Below are 21,337 nucleotides of genomic sequence, written 5' to 3'. Positions count from 1 at the left end.
CCAGTGTCATCTTGCATTACAACATATAAGAAGACACCACCTCCAGTCCCACCAAGAACTACCACAAAACCTTTCATTTCTATCACAGCCCAGAGCAGCACAGAATCTGCCCAGGATGCCTACATGGATGGACAGGGACAAAGGGGAGATATTATCAGTCAGTCTGGACTTAGCAACTCCACCGAAAGCTTGGATAGCATGAAGGCTCTGACTGCTGCCATCGAAGCTGCTAATGCCCAGATCCATGGACCAGCCAGTCAGCATATGGGGAGCAATACTGCCACGGTCGCAACCGCTACCACTACAGCCACAGTGACTGCAGAAGAAAGAAAGAAAGACCACTTCAAGAAAAACCGATGTCTGTCCATTGGAATACAGGTAACAAATCTGACTTCGGTTTGCCTTTTAATCTGTGTCTATCTCACCTCTCTGATCAATGTTCAGCTTGGTAGGAGCTTGATAAACGTTTGTTGATTGATTGATTTGGTATAGTAGCATTTTCCTCTTGTTCTATGGATTTGGGGCTTTCAGATAAAAAGTTGCAATATTTTGGCTTCAATTCCCCCCCGCCCCCAATTTTGTTTCTATTTTTATTTTGTAGAATAAATGCTCACCTAACCAAGTTCTCAAATATTTAGGGTTTGTTTTTGTTTTTGTTTTTCCTACATACAATTGAATTATTCCTAAATTTAATGCATTTCTCAAAATGAAGAGCAAATAAACAGAAGTGAGCCCAGGTAGTTAAATAGAATAACATGGTCAAATTGGCCACTACGGTGAATCTTTCATAGTTTTACAGTGAGCAAAAAAGTAATTTCCTTGGGCTCACATCCTTGGGCCAATTGGTGAACAAAAAAGTTCAGCCTCTCGCTTAGCAGCTGCAATGGAGCAAGTATGTGAATCACTTCACACACATGTGGGAGGGATGGAGTCAGGAAAAGTCAGAGTAAAGTAAGTCAGAGAGTTCAAAGCAATAATTTATTTACAGCAAACCCAAGCTCTGAAAGGTCTTGCATTCAGCTTAGCAGAATTGTTCCTAATTATTCATGCATGGCATAAAACTGTTAGTCACTTCTGCTGGCCTCACAGTTCAATTAAGTGTTATCTATTCCTCAAAAGATAAGATCCATTTGATTCCCACTTGTTTTAAGTCAGTTAAGCATAGTTCACTCAGCCTAGAAATCTCCTCCCTTTCTCCTTCACTTACAAAGGAAGTCAATCTATCTTCCTCCTTCAGACTGGATGTAACCTATATCCTCTTGCAGGTGATTTTTGAATGGTAGCAGCCAAAGTTTTTTTGTGCTGAAACACACTTTAGCCATTTGGACCAGAGCACCAGATTGGAATACACTATAACCATTTAATTCTACAGAAAACTCCCCTCTCCTCTTTTTTTTTTTTTTTTAAAGGTAGCTAGATGCTACAGTGGGACAGCATTCTAAACTTAGACTTGAAGACCATGAATCCTGCCTCTTCTGGGCACAATTTGGTCTCCACTTCATTTTCCTTAACTGTAAAATGGAGCTAATACCACTTACTTTCTAAGATTATATAGTGAGAGTAAGTTTTAGTACTTCAATAAGATAGTAGGAGAAAGCTTGTGAATTTTACATAGGTAATGTGGAGAAAATAAATTATTACCTTAATAAGGTAATTTCTAACCTTAGCATAACTGATTCCATTTTGATTTAAACCTCAACTTTTATAATTCACCTGTCTTGAATAAACTGTTTTTCTGTAAGTTGTTTTTCAAAACAAGAGCTTTGGGGAGGATCAATTGAGATAACACATAGACTAGCTTGCAAACCTTTAAAGTACTTTATTTGTTGTTGTATTAGAGTCATTTTAATCATGCCCCACTCTTCATGGTCCCATTTAGAATTTTCTTGGCAAAGATAACTGGAATGGTTTGCCATTTCCTTCTCCAGGTCATTTTATAGATGTGGAACTGAGGCCCAAGATGACAAAGCTAGTACCTGGAGGCCAGATTTGAAACTCAGGGAGATGAATCTTCCTGATTTCTGGCCCAATTTTCTATCCACTAAACTACCTACTTGCACAAAGCACTTTATAATGTATTACTATTATTAAAAGGCAGTTCAGATTTTTTTTTTTTTTTAAGATTCTGTACATTCCAGGCTCATAGGCTGCTTGATTTCTTTAAAAAAAAAAAAAAAAAAAAAAAAAGCTAGGTATTGAAGAATCGATTTTAAAATGTGCTAAGAAGCAAAGACAGGAAACCATGACCAAGCAAATTCTGAAGATCCTTCATCTCCAAGGGAAACTATCTAGACATTGATTTGGCCACATATTTTCCTTCATGGAACCCAGCTAGAGAGGGGGGATCCTGGGAAAATTTCATACAATTAGCATGTTGAAACTATGAGTTTATTAGATTATCTGGCTATCACCTTGAAAAGGGGGGAAAAAATCTGAAGGACATAAGGTGTGAAACTGGAAGGAATAGAGGGAAAAAGAAGAAGTAAACATGAAGATGTGAAGAGGGAAGAATGGAAAAAAGAACCTGCTAAATGGAGACAAAATAGAAGAGACCTAAATGAGCCCTGACCCCATCCCACAGTAAATTTTTTGCTTTGAGCAGTGGGGAAAACTTGAGTGTAAGGACCAATCCTATTCCTGATTCATCATTTGTGGTACTATAGTGTTTTCATGTTAATCAGATTAGTCAAGCCCCAGTACAGACTCATTCATGTGTTTACTTCATTTGTTTTGGCTAAAAAAGCCACAGGAGCATTTATTGACCTAGCTGTGTTTTTTGGAAACAAAATTTTATTCCATTGGTGAATCATTTTCTCCAATCACTACTGAAGAGAATTGGGAGTAGAGGGAAGGGAGTGGGAGGAAGAGGAAATTCTCCGAATACCTCTCCCAGAGACCCCTTCCCTTTTACCTTCCCCTCTGGGAACTAACATTCTCAAGTTCAATATCAGGGAGACTTCATCAGCCCCTTAAATCCAACAATCCTAATTAAAGTCCAACAATCACTTAGATCTTTTCACTACAGACTTTTGAGGACTTTCTCCCAGGGTTTAGAGTGCTGGTTCTGGAGTCTGAATGACTCTTCTTTGTGAGTTCAAACACTTATTAAAGTTCAAACTTATTAACTGTGTGATCCTGGGCAAATCATTTAACCTTGTTTGCCTCAATTTCCTAATCTGTAAAATGAGTTGGAGAAGAAAATAGCCTTCTGACTGAAATGTTGAGATTTGTATCTGCTTTATCGGAATGCCATCCCACCTTTCTTTACTGTTTTATTCTTGATATTTCCTTCAAGACTCACCTTATAAAGAGGCATTCATGAAGCTTTCTCTGCTTGCCATTTCTTTAGCACCTTTACTGTGTACTACAAATTCTATCACTATTACACAATGCAAGGGTTTTTCACTTTTCTGTGTCTTGGATTTCTTGGGAACTCTAGTAAAACTTACTGACCCCATCTCAGAATCATATATATATATATTCAAGATATGCATATATCTTGAAAATAAAAAGCTATTATTCATATACATATGAATATACAATATATATGCAAAATCTATGCATAGTTTTCAACATTCACTCTTGTAAAACCTTGTGTTCCAAATTTTTCTCCCTCCTTTCTCCCCACCCCCTAGACAGCAAGCAATTCAATATATGTTAAACACGTGCAATTTTTCTATACATAGTTCCATAATTATTGTGTTGCACAAGAAAAATTAGATCAAAAAGGCAAAGAAATGAGAAAGAAAATAGAAAGCAAGCAAACAACAATAACAAAAGGTGAAAATACTATGTTATGATACATTCAGTGCCCATAGTTCTCTTTGTGAATGCAGATGGCTCTCTCCATTACCAATCCATTGAAATTGGCCTGAATCATCTCATTGTTGAAAAGAGTCATATCAGAATTGATGATCATATCATCTTGCTGCTATTGTTGTTTACAATGTTCTCTTGGTTCTGCTCACTTCACTTAGTATCAGTTAATGCAAATCTCTCCAGGCTTTTCTAAAATCATCCTGTTGTTATAGAACAATAGTATTCCATTACCTTCATATACCATAACTTATTCAGCCATTCTCCAATTAATGGGCATCCACTCAGTTTCCAGTTCCTTGCCACCACAAAAAAGAGTGGTACAAACATTTTGCACATCTCTTCTATGATCTCTTTGGGATATAGGCCCAGTAGAGACACTGCTGAATCAAAGGGTATGCAGAGTTTAAGAGCATTTTGGGCATAATTCCAAGTTGCTTAGAATAATATTTTTAGATGCATAAAATAAAGTATGGAAGATTACATAGTAAACAAATTATCTTGAATTGAAGATGTAATGGATTTTTTTTTTTTCATTCAAACATTTAAACCCCCATCCAGAACCCTTAACACATTGTTCACTAGTTGTTTTTATACCTCCCTAGTTAGAGTAAAATTCCTTGAAGGTAGAAATAAGTATTTTTTAACATACTTGTGTCTATTACAATACCTCCAGAAGTATTGAGTGCTCAACAATCACATAATGAATTTTGACATTTGGCAGTGTGGTGTGGTAAAGTTAGGTGAAGGTGTCCTGGCTCTGACATTTAACTGCCAATCTGAACTTGTGAAGATCATTCCACTTATTTAAGCCCTGGTTTCATATATAAAAGTGCTTCGCACAGGATCTGATATACAGTAGAAGCTTAATAAACTCTTGACTAAAAGGAGTAAACTGAACTTGATGACCTTCAAGTGCAATATATAATCCTGAGATGCTGATCTTTCACTTAAGTGACTCCCTGCATAGCTATTCCTCAACTCCTCAACCAGCTCATCCTCAATTTTAATACAGTTTGCTCCCTGGTGCAGTGGATGGGGTACTGGGCCTGGGGTCAAGAACTGAGTTCTAGTCTTCCCCACACATTAATAGATGGGGCAGTGGATAGAATGCAGGCCCTGGAGTCAGGAGAACCTGAGAGCAAATTCAGCCTCAGACATTTAATGCATACCATTTACTAGCCATGTGATCCTGAACAAATCCCTTCATCTCCATTGCCTCTCCAAAAACAAAACAAAAAAAATTAGGTATATATTTTATCTCTGTTTACTTCAGTTTCCTCATCTGTAAATGAGGATAACAATAGCACCTACATTGCAAGGTTGTTATGAGAATTAAATGAGGGGCAGATATTTGATGCAGTGGATAGAGCAGCAGCCCTGAAGTCAGGAGGACTGAGTTCAAATCTGGTCTCAGACACTGTGATCTTGGGCAAGTCACTTAACCCTAATTTGCCTCAGTAAAAAAAAAAAAAAAAAAAAAAATGGAATTAAATGAGATAATAATTATAAAGTCCACTTAGATACTTTGCCCAGTGTCTGACACAGTAAGCATATATCTCAATGTTAACTATTATCATGATTCTTTACTTTTATAATCAAGCATTTATTTTTTTTTCATAATCAGACATTTAAGGGGGGGGTGGGGGAGAGGCATTAAAAATTTTCTAGGCCAGTATATAATTTTATAGATGAGGAGGAAACCAAGTTCAGAGAGATTAAATGATGTGTCCACAATGTCATGTAAGTAGTAAAAATAACATAGGCATGATTTGAAGCAAAGTCTTGATTCCAAATCTATTACTCTTTCTATCCTACTGTAGGTTTTATATCTCTTCTCACCTTAATTAATACCCAGTTTCTCTTTTATCTTTATCTCAAACACTTACCAACTTCTGCCGGCAAGTTACTTAGTATAAAAAATTAATGTGGTGGAAATCAATTCTTTATTGCAAGTTATGTTGGCCCCAGCTGGATAAGGTTACTCTTAAATCTACATTGATTTGGTGAGTGAGAATTATTTTCTCACTGAAGACATTCTATTTTATAAATTTTAGGATGCTTGAATATACAACTAAAACTCCTCTGACCTGATCTTTCTTTTTCTTTTTTTCTTATTATTTTTTGTTGTTGTTCTTCAAGGCAATTGGGATTAGTGACTTGCTCCATCACACAGGTAGGAAGTGTTAAATGTCCGAAGCCAGATTTCCACTCAGATCCTCCTGACTTCAGGGCCCGTGCTCTATTCACTGTACCATCTACCTGCCCCTCTTACCTACTCTTAAATGATACTCTGACAGTTTCCCATTGTCCCTAATAATCCCCTTTTAATGTTGTGATGAATCAAATTCATGAATACTATTGAAATATTCCCAGAAGTAAAGGAGGACTTTACTCACTCTAAGTGAACTAGAACAGTAGTGAAAACTTAGTAGTAAGTGAAAAAGAACAATAAACTATTCTCTCCTGAATATCAGTAAAAATAGGTGATACATCTATGTCTATAGGTATGTTATAGCTAATGTTTAAACACAGGCTAATCAGTATTAGTTTACTGTTATGACATGCAGGTTGGGATCTTGAAGTACCTTAGGACTGAGTCTTACCAAAAATTGCTGGCAAAATTGGAAATTAGTATTGCAGAAACTAGGCACTGACCCACACTTAACACGGTACACCAAAATAAGGTCAAAATGGGTTCATGACCTAGGCATAAAGGATGAGATTATAAATAAATTGGAAGAGCATAGAATAGTTTACCTCTCAGACCTGTGGAAGAGGGAGAAATTTATGACCAAAGAAGAACTAGAGATCACTATTGACCACAACATAAAAAATTTTGATTATATCAAATTGAAAAGTTTTTATACAAACAAAACAAATACAGGACTGAGTCTTACTAGAGCTGCTTAGATTATAATTGTAAAAGTAGATTACAAATATCTGTTTTTACCATGTTGGGTCCTTTCTCCACCTAAATAGAAGTTGTATTTTGTGAATTGCTGTGGTCAAAATCAATTCAGGAGTTAGTAGTCAGTCTTCAGAGCCTCAGTGAATTTAGCTAGACTAGTCCTCAGACACACACCCCAATCAATCACAAGGCTCATGTTCCAACTTTTCCACCTTAACGAATTTATGCTTTGCTAGTACAACTTTTGAGAATTCCTAGGCTCCTCCACTGCACAATTAGGTACCAGAATAAGATTTTAGTGGCGATATGAACAAGTAGTACAATTTTAAATAAGAAGAATTATTATTTCTTTTTTCTTTTTTTAAAGACAAGAACATTTGTTGAGGAGACAAGTGGGAATTCACATATTCTTGAGCCACTAGAGAGAAGGACCTTGGGGGTTCTGAGAATGGCTAAGGATGTCTGGCATATTGTTTGAACCGGAACAGTTGTAAGGGGTCCTTGGGTTGATCATATCTACATACTTAGTATAGAGGCTTAAGGAAGGTAAGAGCAGAGTCATGGCACCAATGGGGAAGGACAAAGTCAGCCCACACTCCTTGACCCAGACCTCTTTTAGGAACCAGCCCAGTCTGCCCACCATGTTGGCTGTTTTTCCTGTCATCCTATTATTTCGTTTTAAAGGAAACAATGAGACATGGATTTGTTCATATGTGTCTTTGAGTATAAAAACACAAATAATTTCCTTAGAAAGTGGTGATTTCTAGTATATTACTTTAAGGCTTGCAAAATGCTTTACAAATATTATTGTATTTTATCCTAAAAACAACCTGGGGAGATGGGCACTATTATTATCTTCATTTTACAAATGAGAAAACTGAGACAGATTTTTTTTTAAATGACATCAATTTCAGGACCCCATCTACCAGAGAACCTGTTGTTCTGACATTTTCCCCTATTTATCTACTAAATATTTATTTATTATCTCTCCAACCCTAATACCAATTTTTAAAATGTAAAAAGAATGCCCTTATAAACAAATCCGCCTAATTCAGCAAAACAAGTTTCCATACTGGTTATGTATAAAAGTGTGTGTTCTGCATTTTAATTCCAACCTCTTTCTGTCAGGAAGCTGGCATATTTTATCATTAGTCTCCTGGACTCATGGCTAATCATTGTATTGATCAGAATTCTAATGTCTTTTAAGATTGTTCTTCTTTATAATATTGTTTGTTCTTCACTCTTCACTCCGTATCATAAATATCTTCTTAGTTTTTTATGGCACAATGTATAACCATTGTATTAATATATGATAATTTACTCATCCTTTCTCTAATAGGGGAGTATTCCTTTAGTTTCCAGTTGGGGCTACTATTAAAAAAATCACTATAAATATTTTTGTATATTTAGAAATAGTTCTTCTTTCTTTTAACTCTTGGGGGAATGGACCTAGCAATGATATAGCTGAATCCGAGGGATTTATACTTAATGATAATCAGTTCATTGATCAGCTTAATGAATCCACAGACATTTTTAAGTGCCTAATTGCCACTTTAAAAGAGAATAGTATTATTGGAATCACAACCTCCTTGGCTACTTAGGCACTAATAGTTCCTGCCATAATTGTTTTTTCATTTATTATCAATTGGCTTTTCACTGAGCCATACTGTGTTTTTAAGCAACAGAAATAAACTCTAATTGTAATTCTATCAGAGAAGATTTTTAAAAATTTATATAGATAGATATTATCTAAATAGATATAGATAATCAAAACCTCTCATTGTCTTTTTTTTTTTTTTTTTTAATCTGGACTGGTATGGAATACTCTGTTCTTCTCTAGGTAGAAAAGTAACTCATCTGTAACTTCTAGTCTTAGAGTTGCCTGGGCACTGAAGAAAGGTTAAGTAATTTTTAGGTAAAAGGGTTACACAATTATTAATTTAGAGCTGGAAGATCTTGGTGATGACCTCTTTTTACAATTATGGAACTTGGGGTTCAGAGAGATTAACTGACTTGCCCATGGCCATAGGAAGTAAATGACAAACCAAGATTTAAACCTCCCTCTTCTGATTCCAAATTCAGAGCCCTTTCCATGCAACAGTGCTGTTGCCTACAGCCCCTCTGTTTACATGTTCTGATACCTTAGAATTAGTGACTGCTAGAGATAGAAAGGGCCTTAGATTTCCTCTAGTTCAGCTCTCTAATTTTGCAGAAGAAAAAAGTAAGGTCCATGGAGCAACAATGATTGAGCTAAAGTAACTTGACTAGTAAAATGGTAGAGCTTATATTTGAATACAGGTTGCCTAGCTTTAAGCCATTTTTCCCTCCTTCAATTTCTTGGTCACTCTCTGGGAAATTATTTTTTAGAAATATTTGCTTAAAGTTTTTATTTGTAATAGAAGTGGTTTCTATTTTCTGTTTCTAAGGTTATAGTCTTAATGTTAGCATGATAGCATCGCTTCTGTTACTATTTCCTCTGGGGTAATTTCCTTAAAATTCTTGATTAAAAGTCAGATGAGTATAGATTTAGAAAAAGAAGGGACCTTGGAGTCCTTGGAGGACCTTGGAGTATCTACCTCTTTATTTTACAAATGAAGAGATCTCCCTGATGCTTACTCCTCCACGCTTCCAAATAAATCACACTACCTCTCAAGATATCAAGTGTATTTGCCATAAATCTAGCCTCACATAGAAACCACATTTTTGTTATTGTTATTGTTGTTTTTCTTAGTGATAGATTCATTGATTCAACCAATAGTACAAAATTCCTTTGTATATTTCAATTAGGCTCAGGAATGTACACGTATGGTTAGTTTAATTGTTGCCATATATTTCCAATAATACATTTTAAAGAAGCACATGAAAAAAAAATCTTTAATAAAAATACTTATAACAATCATAATAGTACCCAAATATATAGAAACCATAAAAGTTGTCAAGAGTTGATTAATCAGTTCTAGATCTCAGGACATTGAAATACTCATTGTCATCATCTGGTAATAATGAACAAAATCTCAGTTAAAATGATAACTCATTAATCTAATTTAATATTGTCACATTGGATAGGGTATAATGATGGTGGAATTTCTTCTCCCCCTCCCTCCAGTCTTTCTCTGTTTTTCAACATGATAGGGACATACTTAATTTAACTATTTTTTCAATTTTTTTAAAGTTAAAAAAATTTTTTTTCAAGCCCTAGAAAAGCATTCTGTGTTGCAATGTCAATATGGAGAATCTTATCAATCCTTTTAGTTGACAAAAATAAAAGAAAAAGACAAACATATTGTACAGTATTGTGCAGTAGCTAGATTATCTTATTATAGGCTCTTTGTCAAATTACTTTGAAAATAAGTTCATTCTATATTCTCTTTTCTGTCTTCATTTGTGGAAAGTAGCAAAGGGAAATTTTCACCAGATCAAATAAATTGCAAAGAAGCTTCTTTACTTAAGTCTCCCCTGCCATGAAGTATTAAACAAAGAAATGAACAGAACTACTACTGTTGAGTTTAATTTGAATATTTGTAAAAACATAACAAAATCCTAAGAAACAACAACAACAAACGAGTGCCTAGATAAAACTAAATTTTAAAAGGTAGAGTATAAGGTTCCATAGAGAAGCTGGGTGGCACAGTGCCCAGTCTGAAAGCAGGGAAGACTTCTTTTTGTGAGTGCAAATCCATCCTCACTTACCAACTGTGTGACCTTGGACAAGTCACTTACTCCTTGAACCTCTCTCGATCTATTTTTTCAACTGTAAAGTGAAAGAGTTGAACTAGATGACTTCAAAGATATTATCCTTCTCTTTATCTGTGATCCTATGCTAACCTACCCAAATGACTGGCCCTAAATATTATGGGGAATATAAATCCTGCCCTATAGAGGTCAAAGAATTTAAAAGTCACTACCCATTGAAATCACCACTCCTCCCCTGAAGAGTTTCATAAAATAAAAATATAGACACAGACCTCCCTTTCATACCAGTCATTCTGACTGACAAATCTAATCCCATTCATCCAACTCTACTGAAACTACTCTCTCTAAGGTGATCAGTGATCTGGCAAGTCTGTGGGACTCTTTTTTTTTTTTTTTTTTTTTTCTGTTTCTGCAGGATTTGACAATTGTTTATCCCATTTCTGAGAGTCAATTCTCTTTTGGCTTCTATGTCCCTTTATTCTGATTGTGCTTTCATCTCTTGAACATTGATTTAGGAAAGACAGTGGCCATCTGGAAAAGTGAGTGGGCGGAATAGTGAAGGGACTTAAAAACATGTTTTAGAAGGTCTGCATGAAGAAACTGAGGGTCTGAAGCCTAGATAAAGAGAGAAAATAAATGTCTTTTAATATTAAAAATCTGTCACCTAGAAGACTTAATTTTCTTGCTACCTCAGAGGACAGAATTAAGAGGAACGGGTAGAAGTCATTTTGTTGTTCAGTTATATCTAACTTTTAGTAACCCCATCTGGGGTTTTCTTGGCAAAGATACTGGAGTGTTTTGCCATTTCCGTCTCCAGTTTGTTTTACAGATGAGGAACTGAAGTAAACAGGTTAAAATGACCTACCCAGGATTGTGCAGCTAGAAATGTCTGAGGCCTGATTTGAACTTACAAAGATGAGTCTTCTCATTGACATTGTATGTACTACACTACCTAACTAAAGACCCAGAGACCACCAAATACAAGGAAAAGCAACCTAATACTTGGAGCTGTCCAACAATGGAATAGTTGCTTTCCTGGGACTGAAGTCCTTTAAACAGAGGCTGGTTAAATTGTTGGCCTCCAATATAAAATATAAACAGCTTTATTTAGCATTTAAAGTCTTACTCAGCCTGACTTTCACCCACCCACCCCCCCCCAAAAAAAAACCAAAGCAACACTTCATTTCTAGATTTATACATTACTCCCCTTCCTATAATCTATAGTATAGCCAAACCCACCTTCTTATTTCTTACTTCCTCTAAGCTTTTGGCTTTGGCTGGCTGTCCTCTAGGCTTGAAATTTATTCCCTCTTCACCTCTGCCTTTTTCATCCTTTATTTTCTTTGATTCAACTCAAACAACACATTTTACTTAAAACCTTTCCTACTACTCCCAACTACTAGCACTTTCCCACCTAAAATTTTATTAATTAATTTATTATTATTAATTTTTTACTCTTTTATTGTTAATTAAAATTTATTTATATATATACATACATACATTATATATATACAATAATATATACATACTTATTTAGAATCATATTGCCTCCACCACCCATAATGTAAGCTCTGTGAGAGCAAGAATTCTCAATTTTGTCTTTGTATTCACAGCACCTAGCACACTATTTGTCACAGAGAAGGTGCTTAATAAATAATTGCTGGTTTATTGATAATTCTTATTTTCTCCACTTATCAAAATTTGCCTATCTGTCAAGTCATTTCAGATGTTACCTCCTTAAATAAATCCCTTTCTAATACTCCAAACTAAATATGACCGTCTCCTCCTTTGAACACTCATAGCTGTTGATTTCAGCTCGTTATGCCACATTAACACAGGTATTCTTTATGAAGCATAATAAGGTCTAGCCCTTTCTCATGAAGTGTTTATTAAATTTACAAACCGGACATGCTAAAGTGACCTCCAGTTCCATGCATCTAAAACAGAACACATTATCTTTCCCCCCTCCTCTTCTATTTGTATCAAAAGCACTACCATCCTCCCAATCACCCAGATTCTAAACTTGAGTGCTGTTATCAGCTCTTTATATTCATTCACTCCACACATTCTCTTGGCTGCCAAATTTGCTTCTTCCATAACTCTCTTCTTACATGGCCATCACCGTAGGGCAAGCCCTCATCCCCTCTGCCCTGTACTATTTCAGGAACCTACTAATTGGTCCCCCTTCCCCAAGTTTTTCTCCACTATAATCCATCCTTCTCGTAGCTGCCAAAATAATTATCCAAAAGCGTAAGTCTGACAATATCATTGCCTTATTCAGTAAACTCCATTGGCAGTTTTTATTACTATTAGAATCACATACAAACTAGTGCTTTTAAAGTGAAACTTTCCCAATCTGTCCCAAAACTACCTCTCCAGCCTTATTTGCATGTTACTTGTCTTTACACATATGATGACTTCAGCAAGGGGCCTTGTTATTATTCTCATACATGGTGACCCCATCTCCCATTTCCCTTTGCTTCCCAGTGCCTTTGCACTGGGTTTCTCCCATGCCTGGAGCACACTCTTTCTTCCTAGTTTTCTGTTAAGACTCATCTCAAGCACTACTTTCTACAGGAAATATCTGCTAATTCCCCCAGATGCTTTCCTGCTTTCCTAAAAAAATTGTCTTGTGTCTATATCCATATGCATACACATGCACCTGCTGTCTCCCTGAGGGAAGTAAATTCCCTGGGTGTGGTCCATATGTACTTCTGTCTCTGCACTCCTAATGCTTGACTCATAGTCGGCACATAATAAAAGTTTATTGATCATAGAATCATAAGTTTAGAGCTGGAAGCAAATTTAGAGCTCCTCTAGTCTTATTTTACAGATGGAGAAACAGTCCCAGAAAGCTTACCTGTCTTCTTCAAGGTGAGAGGTAGTCAGAAGGGGAGCTAGAATGCAAATCTGGGCCCCCTAACTCCAAACCCAGAGCTCTTATTACTGTCTCATCCTGCATTGATCACAATCTGTTAGAATTATAATTATTTGTGAACTTGCCTCCATTTCAACATGGCTCAGGACAGAGATGGAATTGTTCTCCTTTCAACAGCATATGAAAATAGGAAGGATTCAATAAATACTTGTTGACTTGGAATAAAATTGAAGTAAATCAGCATTGATACTTAAGAAAACTTCTCTACCTCCTCCATTAGCCCCATACAGAAGCTTCTTATGTTCTTCATGCTAGAGCAGGAGATAATCCCCAGGTGTAGCCAACCTAGGACCTGCAGGTAAAGGCAAGTAAGTGGGCTCTCACCTGGTTTCAGAGAGGAGTGCCAGGGTGTGTGTAGGAGGATTAAAGGCAGATCCTAACAAGATCATGGAGGAAAATCTATACCCTTGAGGAGCAGTCTAAAAGAGGAATCTATTTGAAACATGCAAATGAATACAATAGGCTTAAGTACCATAAACCTGTGCAGAACTAATTATAGAAAAGATGCAAGCTGGCAAATTTGGCTGAAAAGAGAATCCATTGACATCAATGGCTGAATCAGAAATACATTTCCACAAGAAAGAAAAGCCCCCCTTCCGCTCCCATCCCCCAAATAGACTGAATTTGAAAACCTTTGATGAGAATAGGGTTGAGGTCATGTTCTTCCTTGTTATGTTGAGTATATTATAATTCATCAGAAATTATAGATTCACATGAGAGCTTGCCTTCTTCCGGTACAGGAGGTGATCTGTTTTTTTCAGCACTTTAATCAAATTCATTATCCCTAGGGCGACTTTCCATGATTCTTCTATGCTGAAGATTCCTCTTAGCTCCCCTATCTCTGTATCCCTCCTCCCTTTGCCAGCTTTTCACCATGTCTGATTTACCTCCTGCTTGGCCAGTAAATGTAACCATTAATAGATGAGGTAATCCAGTTAAACCTCCTCAAGCTCAACATTTCACATGCTATAAAAGTAGTCTGTGGGATTTATAAATTCTTTAAGGAAATAATTTAAAATATCAATTTATTTATTGTGCCAGCGAAACCGTATGGTGATATGGGGCTTTATAATTTACAAAACTCTTTTCTTTTTTGGAGGTAATTGGGGTAAAGTGACTTGCTTAGAGTCATATAACTAATAAGTGTCTGAGATCAAATTTGAACTCAGATCCTCTTGACTTCAGGGCCAGTGCACTATCCACTGGGCAATCTGGCTACATCTATAAAGCACTTTCATTATACATTATATATTATGTCATTGATAATTAAAACTATATAAACACAAAAATACAGATGTTAGAGTTCAGTGAGGTAATGTGTTTACTTTCAGGAGTGAGACAACCTGAAAATGGCCAATTAAGTTTATAGAGAGATTTTAGAACCATAATAAAGCAACTGACCTGTCAGTAGACTTTGAGACAGCCATTATTTATACAAATCTCAAATTTACTCTCATTTGTGATAAGCAAATTTTTAAAAATGGATGTAAGCAATAGAGAATAGGATTTCATATAAAGTCATCTTTTTCTGTTCTACTTGTATGTAGAATTTTTCTTTTTTCTGGTGTTAAATGAAGACTAAAAATGTGGAAAAGTAGTCAAGAGAATACTTGTGAAACAGTTAAATTCTGTAAATTTTATTTTGATGACTAAAAGACTAAGAAAGCAGAATTAGTTCTCTTTTGTGTAGGTTTATTTAATTAGACTTACTTCAAATGAGAACTAAGTAGTTTAAATGACCCTAATTTTCCTTCCTGTTCCATAAGTTGGGAAGACATGATATTGTCACTTTTAGACATGCTGCCAATTTTAAAATTAGCTAGTTTCATATGTGTGTGTGTGTGTGTGTGTGTGTCACAACATTTGCATATCTGCTGAATGGCACTGGATTTATATTTAAAGGGCAATTCTTTTATTGCAAAAAAAAAAAGTTGGTAACTTGAGAAGTTTACATTTTTAAAAACTGAATCAGTTCCACTAAAGAAGTCTCCCTGACTACAAAGATTTTCTCCTATCAACACAAATGACAAAAGTGGTTTATAAATAGTTCCTTCTTGTTGGGCTTTGTGTCTTTTGTAGTCTATATCTGTATTTCCCAGGCAGATCCCAAGCTAATCAAAATGATCCACAAAGTCTATAAAGGCCTACAATTCTATGAGTCCCAGGGTCTATCTACAGCACGAAAACTTAAATTATACGTTCTTAAAGGGATATCTACTACTACTGCAACATTTGCAGAATCTATGATTCCATTGCCAGATGTACTCTTTTTACCAATATATAGCACATATTTCTATGTGTTGGTAGAATAGATCCAGGGCTAGAAGGAACCTTAATTAGAATTTAATAGACTATATTCATGAGTTTATGTGGCCAAAAAATCATTACTTGATGGTCAATCTTCTGGTGATAAGCTTTTCAGTTTGATTAAATGATGTGAGTATAACAATGATAGTCTATATTCAAATCCTTTTCAGTTTATTAGCACTTGCCGGGGCCTATTTTCTGTCTACTATCCTAGTCTTCAGGAATCCAGAGTCACAGTCCTATCAGGAGGTACAGCTTTAATAGAGAGGGCTTAAATGCACATTCACTAAGAATGCATGGAAGAAATATCATCATCTATCAGTAGACTCATTGGAATTTGGTGAGTAAACAGAATGACTTATCATTTAGTTGGAGAATGAAGAATTGTGTGGATAGATAAAAGAGTGATGATTTCTCCATATCTTACAGGAAAGCTATAGGTACTGTGGTGCAATGGAAAAGGAAGCTGAATTTGGAATCAGAGAAACTGAATTCAGTCCTAGCTTTGGTTTACTATATGTGTTATCTTGGGCAAGTCACATAATCTTTTTGAATCTCAGTTTCCTATTGTGAAGTAGTAGATGATCTCTGAGAACCCTTTCAGATTTCAATCAATGTTCCTCAGATTTTGAAATTAACAAAGCAAACCCAGTTAATATACATGCTTGAGGTTTTTCTGATAAAATATAATAATGATTCTTTTTCAAGTTTGAGAAGTCTTGTCCAGTATCTCTTCTTATCTCATTCTTTCTTTAGGTTGATGATGTTGATGAACCAGTCAAAGCAGGAGAAAATAAAGTAACTAGTAAGTTCCAGTCCATAGGAGTCCAAGTGGAAGAGGAGAAATGGTGAGTAAATATCTACTAGTTTTATTATTTAGCATTTTTATTTAGCTAGTCCTTTAAATCTTTAAAATTTTTCCCCTACCTAATATCTGCAGAGCAGGCAAATTTCCCCAGCTCTATAGGTCATGGAATAAGTTAGTCAGCAATTCTTATCTGCAGTGATGATGGCTGACATTCTTACCACTCCATTAATAGAATCCATTATATCAAGATGGATGATGATGAAAAGAGATGCCCCCTTTTTCCTGAAATAAATAGCTACATACTTATGCTGACATGTACACACATACATGTTGTTCCATTTGAATCTGGTCATATTCCTTTTCTCAGAACTATTCAGTAATTCTTTATTACCCATTTAAGTAAAATTCAAGCTCCTTATTCTGGTATTCAGTGCTCTCTACTGGAACCATTCTAAATTTTTAATCTTTTCTCATACTACTCCTCTCTAGATATGCTATCATATATATATATATATATACACATATATACATATGTCATACTCTATACATTGGTCAATGTATGTTATGTGCTAGGAGGGACAGCTAAAATGAGTTGGAGAAGGAAATGGCAAACCACTCCAGTTTCTTTGCCAAGAAAGCCCCAAATGGGGCATATCTAGAGAGGAGTAGTATGAGAAAAGATTAAAAATTTAGAATTTCCTTCTCTAAATATAACCAGGAAGATGAGCTTTCATGAGCTCATAGCTCACATAGCTATGTGATCCTGGGCAAGGCACTTAACTCTGTTTGCCTCAGTTTCCTCATCTGTAAAATGAGCTTGAGAAGCAAATGGTAAGCCATTCTAGTATCTTTGCCAAGAAAACCTCAACTGAGGTCATGAAGAGCTGGATGTGACTGAAACAGCTCAACAACAACAACAAACATAACCTGATCCATCCTTCCTATATGCCTTTGCTCACACTATTCTGTATATCTGGAATGCTTTCTTTTATTCTTCTTCATATTTATTTTCTTTTCTTCTTACCCTCTACCCCAGACTCTATATTTAGTATCTTGATGCTTCAATTGCTCCATAATCATCTCACTGTGGATATTCCATCCTTTGTGCAGATCACAACTCAGCCAGAAATTCTTAACGAGTTTCATCCATGCCTTTTTATAACGAATTCATCCACATACTTGGGGCTTTCTTCTGTTTTTAAATATTATATGTGGGGATCCATGCAGCTCTCCAGTTATCCATTTGTTATCCCTCAATCTCCCTGATTCACCAGTCTATCTTTTTTTCTTACACATTTCCTACCTTCTCCATTGTTAAGAAGTCCTACTTGTCTCTTTGGGCCCCAATCAAAAGCAACTTTCTTTAAGACGCCTCCTCTGATTCAATTAATATCAAGTCTCACTTAACCCCCATTCCAACTCCAAATAATAATTTCTTTTCTCCCCTCTTATGCACTTAAGGAAAACTTTTATGGGTCTCTTTGTGTATGTAACATATTTCTATCTGTCCTGACATGAGACAGGAACTCGTTTTCCTCCAAATTTTTAACTTCATTCTTCACCTACTTCTGTGTTCTGCACATAATAAACAAATAACCTTGTTAAGGTTGAAGTTAAAGAAGCCCTCTGTCTTCTTCTTCCCAGAGTATTTTCTTAGTCTAGGTACATCAAAAGATGCCTATCAATCTGCTTGGGGACCAGGAGCTGAGGCAGGAAAGGTTTCCTCTGCATGCTTACAATGTGTAGACATATGCTACCCAAGAAAATCTCTCCTAAAATAAGAACTCGGAAATAGCTGTAATCTTTTCCCTTCTCTTTTGCTTCTCTGCTGCCTGGGGCATTTACAAAGCAGCTGTGCCCTTGGAGGAGGGTGCAGAACAGTTGCCTGGCCCCTCATAAATTCACCTAAAACATTCCATTTTACTTTGTCAGCTGGCTTCCCCCTACATGGAAAGGAAAATTCAGACTATTTGCAGGACTGAGTCTCACCAAAGAGCCATAGGTGCTAATCCTTTTTCTAAATGAAGAAAATGAAACACAGGAAGAGTTTTATTTATATAGTGGAAAAGTAATAACTCACATTTACATAGCACTTGAAGATTTACAAAGTTTTCTTCTCACAACAAACCAAGGAGGTGGGTAATGCAAGTATCAGGATCATAGAATTTAGAGTATGTTCTCCCTTGGTTTAAGAGGAGTATGTTGGATGGGATCCATCAGGGGAAATGGTGGCCATGGAGACAGATGGAAACTGAGTGAAAGGTCCAGGGCAGATGGCAGCCAGATTGGGGCCAGGATCGTGACAATGTAGAGGCTACAGGAACAGTCAAGGAGGTAAAACCTGAAGGTGGGACTAAGGCCAGAGTAGCCTGGCTACTCCTGAGACCAGGGAAGCTAGCACATGAGACCCATCAGGGATGGTAAAAAGTGACAGTCAACCTAAGAATGAACACCTGCTGCATACTGGTCATTCTGCAAGGCCTTGGAGATACATGGCCTAAATAAAATAGCCCTTGTCTTCCTAGAAGAGTGTGTGTGTGTGTGTGTGTGTGTGTGTGTGTGGTGACTGAGAGAGGGCAATAACATGAATTGTTTTGATGAGCAAAGTAGATAGGAGGTAAGGGGAAGAGGGGAATGTGGGATCAGCAGTTAGGAGGATTAAGAAAGCAAGACTGTGGAGAAGGTAAAGCTTGAGCTAAGTTTTGAGGGAAATTGAGGATTTGTAGAGGCAGAAGTGAAGGAGGAACGAATTTCAGAAATGGGGAACAGTCTGTACAAAGGCACAAAGGGAAGCAGAATGGCTGTTGTGTATGGAATGATAAGAAGGTCGATCAGGCTAGACCATAATGTATATGTCATAAGCCTGGAAAGGTTGTGAAAGACTTTAAAGAAGGGAGATCAATAATACAGAAACTTACTGATGTGGAAAAACTCAAGAACAGTGCAAAGAAGAGAAGAATGAATGGAGAAATTATTTCCAAGGAAAGATTGCCCCTAACTGGGATCACTATCAAGATATTGAGAAAGGGAGGAAATCAAAAAGGAGAATCAGAGCGGGGCAGATTCCAATTTAGCTCGGCAGATGACTCCTCACAGTTTAATTTTCTGAATTTCACCATGCCTCATTTGTTACCTTAAATTGTTCTCTAAGCCTCTTCTTCCATTGGTTAGTTCTTCCCAGAACCACTATTTTGGAGAAGGGAACCTACCAGCCTTCTTTTCTTCTCTGAACTATGACAACATGCCTCAGTTGCCCCCTCATTCAGGTACTGTGGGCTCCTTCTCTCATTGGTAGTTCTAATAGAATTTCCATCTTGGGGAAAAGTTCAGACCAGCAATCTGTCCTTCTATAGACTAAGAGACCACTTCCCAAGACAGTTAGCTCCCCATCCTATCTCTACTTCTCAGTTCCTCTTTTATGAGTTGTCTTCCTCTATTAAAATAAAGAAGAACCATTTTTCTTTTTGTTTGAATTTATATCTTCAATCCTTAGCACAGAGCCTGGAACATGTTGTTTTTCAGTCATGTTCGATTCTTTGCGGCCCCATTTAGGGCTTTCTTGGCAAAGAAACTGGAGTGGTTTGCTATTTCCTTCTCCAACTCATTTTAGCTGTCCCTCCTAGCACATAACAAATACCTAATAAAAGCTTGTTGACTGACTATTGGAAGAAAAAGAGTGAGATACTTAAAATTTATCTTTAAACAGCTCTTGGCTATTAATGTGAACTTTGAGTCTTGGTCTCAGCCCTTCAGGAATTGTTTCATCATCCTACCTAAATGTGATTGCCAAATTATTCCAGGATATAGCTACTAAAGAGCTCATTCAGATGAAACTAAGGAAAATGGAAGATGGCTGAGTATACAGGTGGGACAGTCCTGGGATCTGGGATATGATTTCTGATGTTGCCCTTATCCACTGTTTGCAGGTAGATAGTAACTCAAGCCATAGACTCTTCAGAGAATTATTAGGAAATCATTCCCCCATAGCAACCTCTTGAGGACCATTTGAATGAAGAACTAGATCTGATGATAAGTTTAGAAACTCCTGTAAAAGAGGAAGATAACAATAATCTAACAGCTTAGACATCTCAGGATCCCAATCACTAGAAAGATGGGAAGGTGGCCCAAGATCACAATGTTCCTACAAAACTCTGTGATTGAAGAAAAGAATATGAGCAACTACCAAATATGTCTAAAAATGTTACAGATGAAGAGCTTGAAGATTGGCTCAATTGCGTGATTTCATTTTTTTTAAGTGCCTGAAGAATTGTGTTTGCCTTTTTATCTACAGTGGGATAAAGGAGGAAGATGAAGAATCAAGCAATACTTCAGGAAAAGTTTATATAGTTAGACCTGAAAGGGACCTCACAAACCATTTAATCTTTGTTACTCATTTTGTAGTATTGATGAGGAAACTGCTGTTGATGAGGGAGCTTAAGCAACTTGCCCAGAATCACAGACAAGAGTCAGAGGGAGGATTTGAACCCCCAAATCAGTATTGTAACATAGTTACTGAAGCACAACCACCTCTGTATTTCAGATAACAGTTGTTATAACAAATTAAGTTCCTTTTAATCAGCCTCTTTCACTGGCCTAGAATTTTTATAGCCTAAATTTTGAAAGCAGGTAGGTTCACTATCAATGCACCCAGTCCTTGCTAAGGGTAAGATCTAGTTCTAATTAGCCCTGGTATTTGTTTACAGTAAATCAGATGCTGCTGATTAACAGGATGTGACTAGAGAAAGGTATGATTGGTACCTGATGCACTTGGGAGAAAACAAATTATAAATGTTGTTACAAAGTTGTTGTTTAAAAAAAGAAAGAAAGAAATTAAGTATTAATAAATTAAATGATCATTCAATTA

General features: G+C 36.4%; 1 protein-coding gene across 9 annotated transcripts in view; it reads left to right on the top strand.

Moving 5' to 3' along the window:
• The window catches only part of DLGAP1 (DLG associated protein 1), a 1,118,212-nt gene that overhangs the window by 1,022,991 nt on the left and 73,884 nt on the right, over nt 1-21,337 (top strand). For 8 of the 9 annotated variants that reach the window (XM_051970400.1, XM_051970401.1, XM_051970399.1 and 5 more), the window contains 2 exons: nt 5-378; nt 16,422-16,513. In XM_051970400.1, coding sequence (XP_051826360.1) covers nt 5-378; nt 16,422-16,513 — 466 coding nt within the window. The remainder of the gene's footprint in view (nt 1-4; nt 379-16,421; nt 16,514-21,337) is intronic. The other variant, XM_051970402.1, reaches the window with a different exon arrangement.

This window comes from Antechinus flavipes, chromosome 1, assembly GCF_016432865.1.
Source record: "Antechinus flavipes isolate AdamAnt ecotype Samford, QLD, Australia chromosome 1, AdamAnt_v2, whole genome shotgun sequence".
Lineage (NCBI taxonomy): Eukaryota > Metazoa > Chordata > Mammalia > Dasyuromorphia > Dasyuridae > Antechinus > Antechinus flavipes.
This window is presented reverse-complemented; position numbering and strand designations above follow the sequence as displayed.